Source organism: Pyrus communis, chromosome 14, assembly GCF_041283825.1.
Source record: "Pyrus communis isolate YQ-2024b chromosome 14, ASM4128382v1, whole genome shotgun sequence".
NCBI lineage: Eukaryota > Viridiplantae > Streptophyta > Magnoliopsida > Rosales > Rosaceae > Pyrus > Pyrus communis.
Window position 1 is genome coordinate 24,794,381 of NC_142578.1, and position 10,095 is coordinate 24,804,475.

The 10,095-nt window shown below is 38.3% G+C and overlaps 1 protein-coding gene across 1 annotated transcript; it reads left to right on the forward strand.

Moving 5' to 3' along the window:
- Positions 1-1,748: 1,748 nt before the first annotated feature.
- On the forward strand, positions 1,749-2,489 carry LOC137712088 (uncharacterized). Its single transcript, XM_068451233.2, has one exon. The coding sequence runs from the start codon at positions 1,801-1,803 to the stop codon at positions 2,299-2,301; it is 501 nt and encodes a 166-aa protein (XP_068307334.2). The 5' UTR covers positions 1,749-1,800; the 3' UTR covers positions 2,302-2,489.
- Positions 2,490-10,095: the final 7,606 nt, after the last annotated feature.

Genomic DNA, 10,095 nt, shown 5'->3' on the forward strand with positions numbered 1-10,095 from the left:
ACCCCATTTCTTACTCACCAACCGTTTCATCCACGCCCAAATCAAGTGTGTATCCAACATCTATGATTACTTTACCCACTTGGACTTGGTCATTGACAAGATTTTTAGTACAAGTGCAAAGAGGTTAAAATCACACAAAATACTTGCAAGAGAACAAGATAGGTGTAGTAAAAATGCTCATGCAAGGTCGTTCCCACAAAGATTATTTAAAACAATTTATGCAAAATCAAAATCTTAGTTAATTATTTGAAAACAAAGATTGAAAAATGTTGATTTTGAGTATAAATGTAATAAAAACGAATTTAATAAAAGTAATTTAGAAAAAAAACAAGTAGTAACCAATTAAGAAGAAATCAGATAAAAAAGAAAAGGTTTTGAGAAATAAATTTGGAAAAGCACTAGGATTCCGCCATCCCCTTAACAATCCTATGTAGATTTACTAATTACTTATGAATTACCCATGCAACTTTGAAGGTTAAGTTTTGCTAATGCATATTCTACTCGTGGTATTCAAGTTAGAACGTATATCAAATATGCAATCTGTCTGTGGTATTCAAATCAAATATAAACATGCATGACTCATTACACTTTGTGAAAAGCTTTTGAAAAACCATGCAACTCCTAAGACGTGGCATTCGCCCTAGGTGAAATTACAACTATCAATCACAAGAAGCAATACTCAATCCTCCGGTGGTATTCCAACCGAATTGCATCTAATTACTTATCTAAACATCCTAATGGTCGCGAGCATTAAGACACAAAGACAATTTAAACACAGTGATTAATAATTCAAAGTATGCATGCATAATATGATAAGCAATTAAATAAAAACTACAAATTCATGCTAAGGCTCAAGGCATCGCCCTAGCAAAAGAAAGTTAGTTACGCATATTCATAATTAAAATCAAAAGAGTTTTATTAAACTAAAAAAAAGAATGAAAGCACCTTGTAGAATAAAATCTGAAAATCTCTAAGCTTTTGCCAAATTCCTCTTTCCAATATTGCATAAAGAAGAAGAAGGTGCTACCTAGAAAATCCAATCCTTCCTAGAAAAGGACTTATAATAAAACTAAGAAACCAAATAAAAGTAGGAAACCAAATAAATTAGGAAACATAATCTTAAATTGACTATGATAATCAGTCCAAAATCTGCACAACCATGTTTTGGACCCATATATACTCCAAAACTCGTCCAAAATAGCTAGATTTAAAGCTTGGACTATTCTGAACACTTCTCCAGAAGGCCACGAATCCATCAAACGTCATCTTGGGCTCAAAAAATCACAATTAAGCCCAAAAAGTCACTTTCTAGCACCGCGCACTGCTTCTTTATTTCTTAGCCAGAAAATAACCGCTTGGTGGAAAAATCTGATATTTTGATAGAATCAAGCTAAGCTACTCACGAACGTCCTCCAATTTGAATCACTTTAAAATTCATCTATTTGATCATGTTTTGCTTCAGAAGAAGTTAAATGTCCTATATTGAAAATATAAAGCAAAATATCAAGATTCTACCAAAATAATTATCAAAACATATTAAGAATAGGGTAGTATAGATAATATAATATTGACTCATCAGTCTTCAACTCTACAAGTCCATAGCTTAATGCTCAAATAAAAATTAAAAAAGGTGGGGTCCAGGGAGAAACAAGGCATATCTGTAATATTGAGCAATATGAAGGGGAGGATTGTATCCATCTCCTTTATATACACCCCATCTATATTCCCACCAGCCCTCACTCATGACACCCAACTTTTCAAACCACAGTTTTGTTTTCCAAGTTGTGATAAAACACAAGCATGGGGAATTGCTTGGTTATGCAAGAAAATGTTACAAAGATTATGAGACCTGATGGGAAGATCCTAGAGTACAGCGCAGACATGAAAGTTTACCAGGTGCTGTCGGAGTTTTCGGGGCATGCAATATCTGAGACGGCTCCAAACTACCAGCATCTCCAGCCAGACTCCAAGCTGCTTGGTGGTCATCTCTACTATCTCGTACCTCTCCCTTTGCCACCGCCCAAAAAGGCTTCCCAGAAGAAGGTGAGATTTTCGGAGCCTGAAGCCGAACGGCCTGAACCTGAACAAGAAACTAAAGTTGTAAGGATTAAGTTGGTTATAAGCAAGAAAGAATTGCAGGAGATGTTGACAAAGGGAGGAGTTGCAGTTCTTGATGAAATGGTTTCTCGGCTTCAAAGTGAAGAAAAAGGCATAGATAAGAGTAACAGTAACAGCTTCAACGTTGATGGTAACTGTGAAGGGTGGAAGCCTGCTCTCGAAAGCATACCTGAAGTAGACTAGCAATAGTATAATCCTTAATATATGTAGCATTGTATCCTGATCCCTTCTACCAAAACGAAAAGGGAAAGAAGAAAAGAAAACAAGTATCTCTCCGCTTGATCGGTTTTCTGTAACATACATATAAAGTAAACAAAGATCCATGAAAAAGACTAGAAATACACAGCTTTTCTTTCCCTTCTCACGTACAAGTTATGAATCCATTCTCTAATTGGTATGTTAATTCTAATAATAGAATCTGCAAGTCATTCAGAAGCTTAGTCTCATGCATATCTCTCACGTACACAAGAAGTCACAACCAAGCCCCAAAAAAAAGGAAAAAGGAAAACAAAACATGCAAGTGAAAAAACAAAAGGTTAATTAATTAGAGATGATTTAACCATGACCTAGCTAGAGATTTCCTGCTTAAACTAAAGATTCAAATTTCCAAGAATTTTCATACAACTTTGTGGTAAAGAGGGGAAGAAATGTTGCGTGACAACAAATATCAAAAGCGAGTAAGCAGTTTGACATATTAGGTCCAAATACCAACGAGCATGTAATATGACGAAAGCGTGATGTGGCAATAAATATATGACTCTAAGAGTTGGCCCCTTAAGCTTCCAGCCTCACCTGCCAAATCACAAAAAAGGTAGAAAAAAGAAATACAAAGCATATCTACTGTTATTGGCATGCCAAAATAGTCATTATACACTCCTCCTGAATGAAAAAACGAGGAGTCCATTTTTTAAGTGCTAATTAATAACTTCCAAATTATTACATATTGTGGTGGTGGTGGTGTTAGTCCTCCCATTAAGAAAGCCTCTTGAAACTTCCCATAATGGAATGATAGAATAAGTCCACTTGCTTGCTCCAATAAAATTGCTTATGTGTGTGTGTGTGTCCTAGAAGAATAGCTTAAGTTGCCTTTATTGTATTTCATATACCAATCGTGGTGGTTTTGGTAGCATTCCAGAGCTGATTTACTGCTGCTTAGGACTATTCTTTACCAATCGCCATCGTTTCACACTCTTCTCCTATTAGGCATGTGAAAGAAAAACCGAAAGAAAACAAGAACTCCACAGGCTTAAATCGCCACCCAAATAAATGTTCCCTTGATACAGTAACCTAGCTTCCTGCACGGAAAAGAAGCACTCAAACTCTCTTGACTGGAGAAAAAAAATGAGGAATTAGAACTTATAAAAGATCCGGAGTATGAAGAAAAACTCAAAAAGTCGATGAATTGAAAAGTTAATCGTATGGATTACTTTTGCATATAACACACCATTTGAGTCTCGTATCAAAAATCTTCTCAGCATTAGATTGTTTTATACTGGTGAAAAACTGATATAACTTGTAGAACACTGAAAATTAGTCTATACCTCGTTTATAAACCTTCGATGGTTCAGCAATTTGCATAAGCTCGAGCCCTATGTAGAAACACCTAAACCTTCATATAAAAAAATCAAAACTATACAACAAGATATGAGATAGAAATTATAGTACCAGTTTTTAACTAAATGGATAACTGGAACTATATGTCATATGGAACACCCAAGACATCCTCCCATGTCTCACACCCGAAATTTGTACCCAAACAGACACAGAGTGAGTCTTCGTTGCATCATTCTTACACTCAAAGTATGTAACATAACTCTAGGTAAAGGAAAGCCAAAACTACTTTTGCATTCAGTAATTCTCTGCTTAGAGGGCAAGCCTTGGCGTAATGGAAAGGTTTCTCCTTTGTGATCGAAAGGTCACAGATTCGAGTCATGGAAACAGCTTCTTTGCAAAGCAAGGGTAAGACTACATACAATAGACATTTATCTCCCGATACTCACAAAGCAAGGAACCTTGTTGGCTTGGAGTTGCCCTTTTTTCTAATAATTCTCTGCTTGTTGGGTTCAGTACAGTGTAAAACATTCAAATTACTAAGTATAAGGACACTCTATAAGAAGAACCAGTTGGACAGATAATATTGCAAATCATGCAGAAACTTATTAGCCAAGTTGTCCACTGAAGGGTCTCTATCTACCCTTTATTTCCATATCAGCTTCTGAAAGAACAACCATAGGTCCCTCCTTGTTGATGGGAAACCAGGTAAGGAAATAAAAGGTCCTACAAAAAAAAGGACTAGTACTTTAGATTTCTTTATAGCACGTAGTTGTGCTATTGGCATTTCAATTTCGGGTTATAGTTACTGTTTCGTCTCACTAGGACATGAACAATCAGGACGCCGTGTGACATACATTCAAATTCCACTATAAAGGCCGCTGACTGACTAGGGCACCATTACTTACTTTTGCTTCCATCATAAAGCACTAGGCACACTGTGAGTAGCTTAGTTCAATAAGTTGGTGGAAACGTGTCTTGCATGTAAGCAATACACAATGACATGCATTTCACATTTCAGTTAAAATACTCACTTTTTATGCATCACTGAGTTTCTCAATTAGAGTGATGCCCTCCATCCACCTTGGCCAATGGCCATGGGAAATTGGAGGGGAAGTCTAGAAAAATAATCCATATCTTGTACTTCCGGTGTCTGAACTAGAGTGCAGCCCTCCATCCACCTTGGAAAATCATTTTTTTGGAGGATCTCCGATGGAGGGATGCAAAAACCATATTTACATTTTCAAAAGATGTAAATGAGAGTACTACTTCAATGAGAAAGATGTAAAATAGAGATTCTATTTATTTCTCTCTTTTATTGGCGGGATCCCCCACTAAAAAATGTAAATTTAAGTTTTATTTACATTTTCTAGCCAAGATGGATATTTTACATCTCTGCATTGGAGAGTTTCCGGCCAACCAAAAATGTAAAATATGCATTTCAAGGCATTTTGCATCTCTCATTGGAAACTACCCTGATTGATAATTAAAAGTACCTATTATATCCCAGAAAGCGGTATTTCCTTGTTTCTTTCCCATCGCTAATAAATATAAGAAGAAAATTCCATTTCCCATCCCTTAGGAAAAGATATGGGAAATCATCTCCCTCAATTCATTTTCGCGTACCAAACATAGCATGCAAGCAATTGCAATTGATAATTATACGTGACAAACTCAGAACTTCATTTTACTAAGCTTAAAATGACACAAAACTATAGAAAAATGTTATTCACACACCAATTTTTACCTCCCACGCACCCTTATTAATTTTTGGCCGTTGATCAGACTTCATGTTGATTTAAGAAAAATCTGGTGTGCGCGCGTTTGTGCGGGTGTGAACGTTGATTTTATAAAGCTTGGACTTGCAAGCAAAAGAAACCACATCCAGTAAAATACACAACCAAATGTATCCAGTTAAAGTTCACACGAAGGTTGAGAGAGACTAACTTACACTGTCCTCCTCAGTAATGAAACATGAAAAGAAAGAGCTCCCATCAATACTCACATCCTGCATTTGTCCTTCATCCTACATGGAAAGAAAGAGCTCCCATCCTAGCTGTATGCCAACAGGCCCGTATATCTCCAAATAACTCGAGAATTAGGGGACCGAAAACAAAAGAAAAAGCAAGTAAGAGTAGAAGGGGAGGGGAGAAAAAAAAAGAGCACCCCAATCTTGATTTGTAACTCAAGGTTCCGACTCAGTTTCGGCACATTATCCTGATGCAAAATTTCACTTCATTGTGTTGTGCGGAAGCGTCAACCAAGTGTGAGTGAAAAATAAACCACAATAACTGACAAAAGATAAATGGAACAATACCAACAAGAACACCAAGATTTATACTGGTTCGGCAATGCCTACATCCAGTTTGGAGACGACGGAGTATTCCACTATAATCAATGAGAACATACAATAGTGTTTATCACTCAATTTCCCAAAGACCCGAATAACCCAAACTCTCACACTTACAATAGGAAGAGAAAACCAAAAATACAAAGCAAGACAATTTGAGAAAATTCTTCTCTATGCCAAATGGCTTCTTGCTATTTTTCTTTCTTCCTTGTTTCCTTGATGTTGTATTTGAGTTATGCCTACACCTCCTTTTATAGGCCAAAGGCCTCTCATCAAGTCAAAAGAATTAGGCATAAATGCATCCATTCTTTGACAACAAATTAGGCATAAGACCATCCATTTTATTTCCCACATGTAGCATGCCAACCATCAATTTTGACCACAAAAGTAGCCAACATCATTTGTTGGTTTTAGACTACATTTGGTTTGAGCCAACAATCAACAATCTCCACCTTGGCGCAAACCCTCTAAGTAGAACTCCCAATAGTCGTCTCCCACTCCCCCATGGGGCAATCAACAAATTTTACAAATGCCAATCAAGTCTAAGCAGTGCTTAAACTTGAGCAACTTAAGCCCGATCGTAAATTGATCAAATCGCTTGTACCATTGTCTTGGAGACTGCTTCAAGCCATACAATGATTTTTCCAATTTGCAAACCCAATTTTCCTTTCCAGCAACCTTAAAACCTTCTGGCTGAGACATATAAATCTCTTCCTCCAAATCACCATGTAAGAACGCAGTCTTGACATCAAGTTGGGCCAACTCAAGATCAAACTGCACAACCAAAGCCAACAGAATACGAATAGAAGAATGTTTTACTACAAGAGAAAATACCTCATTGTAGTCAATGCCTTCTTTCTGAGCATAGCCTTTAGCTACCAATCTGGCTTTGAATCTTACATTGTCTTTTCCCAAAGATTCCATCTTTTTGGCATACACCCATTTACAACCAATTTCTTTCTTCCCCTTTGGTAACTGAACCAGCTTCCAAGTCTTATTTTTATGAAGAGATTTCATCTCCTCATCCATAGATTTCTTCCACAACTCGTACTCTGAACTCATAACAGCTACTTTGTAGGTTGATGGAATATCATCTTCAATAACGGGAAGTGCATATGCCACAATATCAGTAAATCGAGCAGGCTTTCGAATTTCCCTTCTCGATCTTCTGGTTGCAATATAGTCTTGTTGCTGTGGAGGCTCTTGGGTAGGTGCCTCCTCTTCATCATCCTCGTCCTCATCATCATGATTAACTGTAGGACAAGTGTCTGTAACATCAGACCTTACTGGAACAACTGGAGTCTTCAGTAACTCCACCTGCTTTGAGCTACTCATGGTCTCGGTCGTTTCAGTTTCACCTTCATGCTTGTTCTGATTAACCATAGCAGCCTCATCAAAGGTCACATCTCTGCTTACAACAAATTTCTTCTCATCTGGACACCAGAGTCGGTATCCCTTCACGCCAGTGCTAAAGCCCATAAATAGAGCTTTCTTTGCTCTTGGATCCAACTTGCTTTCTCTGACATGATAGTAAGCAGGACAACCAAATATGTGTAAGAACTTGTAATCAGTACAAGGTTTACCAGACCATACCTCCATGGGCGTTTTGCCCTCATTCGCAGCAGCTGGCAATCGATTAATGAGATGGCTTGCATAAGTAATTGCCTCAGCCCAAAACGCCTTGCCTAATCCAGCATTAGACAACATACACCGAACTTTCTCAAGCAAAGTACGGTTCATGCGCTCCGCCACCCCATTCTGTTGCGGTGTCTCCCTAACCGTGAAGTGCCTCACAATACCCTCATCTTGACAAACTTTCAAGAAAGGATCAGACTTATATTCACCCCCATTGTCTGATCTGAGAGTCTTGATCTTTCGACCGCTTTGCGTTTCAATCATCTTTTTCCACTTCAGGAATATCTTCAAGACTTCATCTTTACGCTTCATGGTGTACACCCATATTCTTCTAGAGAAGTCATCAACAAAGGAGACAAAATAATGGCTACCTCCCCAAGATGCATTCTTGGAAGGTCCCCAAACATCAGTGTGAACATAATCAAGAATGCCTTTAGTGTGGTGAATAGCAGTGCCAAATTTTACTCTAGTTTGCTTACCCAACACACAATGCTCACAGAATTCCAATTTGCATGCCTTTGCACCTTTCAATAAGCCTTGCTTCACCAATCCTTGCAACGCTTTTTCACCAGCATGCCCAAGACGCATATGCCATAACCTCGTGGTGTCTTTGCTATCTGCGTCAGCAGCTTCGGTGACAGCTGCTTCACCAATAACTGTACTCCCCTTCAAGAAATACAAGTTATTTCGTCTTGTACCTTTCATCACCACCAGTGCCCCGTAAACAGCTTTAAGAACTCCACCCTTCATGGTGATCTTGAGACCCTTGGATTCCAATGCACCCAGTGAGATAAGATTTTTCTTCATATCCGGTACATACCGAACATCACTTAATTCTCTGACTGTTCCATCATGCATCTTCAAACAGATTTTGCCTATCCCTTGTGTTTTACAGGCATTATCATTACCCATCAAAACAACTCCACCATCCAGCTCCTCGAAGCTAGAAAACCATTCTCGAATGGGACATATATGATAGGTGCAACCTGAATCCAAAATCCACTCCTTGGAGTGACCATCAGCAGATGAACTAGCCAAAGCAAACTCGAAATCATCATCTCCAGATTTTGCAATATTTGCTTCAGAACCCGCTTTCTCTTTGTTCTTCAATTTGGGGCAGTCTCTCTTCCAATGACCCTTTTGGCGGCAAAAGGCACATTCATCTTTAGCAGGAAACTTCCCTCGTGACTTTGAACGAGATTTTCCCCGCTTCACATATTTTCTTTCCACTGTTCGACCCCTTGCAACAAGTGTCTCGGTTTGTGAATTGTGAGTCTTCAGTTCCTTCTTTCGACACTCATGATTCACCAATGCCGCAGACACCTCATCAAGTTTCACCTCGGATTTTCCATACAACAAAGTAGTTGTCAAATGATCATAATCATCAGGCAATGAATTTAACAAACATAGTGCCTTATCCTCGTCAGGAATTTGCACATCAAGGTTTGCTAAATCAGCAAGTATTTTATTATAATCATTGAGGTGTTCATGCATAGAAATACCTGGACTATACTGAAATCGGAAGAGTCGCTTCTTCAAGAAGAGCCGATTTTCTGCGCTCTTGGTCATATACTTCTCTTCCAATTTTGTCCATAACTCCTTAGCAGAAGTTTCCTTCATATACGGGTATTTCAACTCCTTATCAAGGAACGATCGAATAGCAGCACAAGCATGAAGATTAATTCGTGTCCACTGCTTGTCATCAATATCTTCTGGTTTATCTTCCAGAACCATATCCAACTCTTGTTGATACAACACATCCATAACTTCACATTGCCACATACCAAAATTATTAGAGCCATTGAATTTATCAACCTCTAACCTTGTAGTAGCAATTTGATGTCTATTGGATGTAGACGCCGACGAAGACGATGTCGACTCCTTCCCCTTCACAGATTCATCTTTATCTCCAGCCATCTACTCGGCACTATTCACGGGACTGTAACGCCAACAAATTTTTCACTCCCACGAGAACGCCTAGTCGAAACACTAGGCTCTGATACCACTTGTTGTGCGGAAGCGTCAACCAAGTGTGAGTGAAAAATAAACCACAATAACTGACAAAAGATAAATGGAACAATACCAACAAGAACACCAAGATTTATACTGGTTCGGCAATGCCTACATCCAGTTTGGAGACGACGGAGTATTCCACTATAATCAATGAGAACATACAATAGTGTTTATCACTCAATTTCCCAAAGACCCGAATAACCCAAACTCTCACACTTACAATAGGAAGAGAAAACCAAAAATACAAAGCAAGACAATTTGAGAAAATTCTTCTCTATGCCAAATGGCTTCTTGCTATTTTTCTTTCTTCCTTGTTTCCTTGATGTTGTATTTGAGTTATGCCTACACCTCCTTTTATAGGCCAAAGGCCTCTCATCAAGTCAAAAGAATTAGGCATAAATGCATCCATTCTTTGACAACAAATTAGG

Excerpts from the sequence above, each read along its gene's own strand:
- LOC137712088 (XM_068451233.2), top strand. The coding sequence starts at position 1,801 with ATGGGGAATTGCTTGGTTATGCAAGAAAATGTTACAAAGATTATGAGA.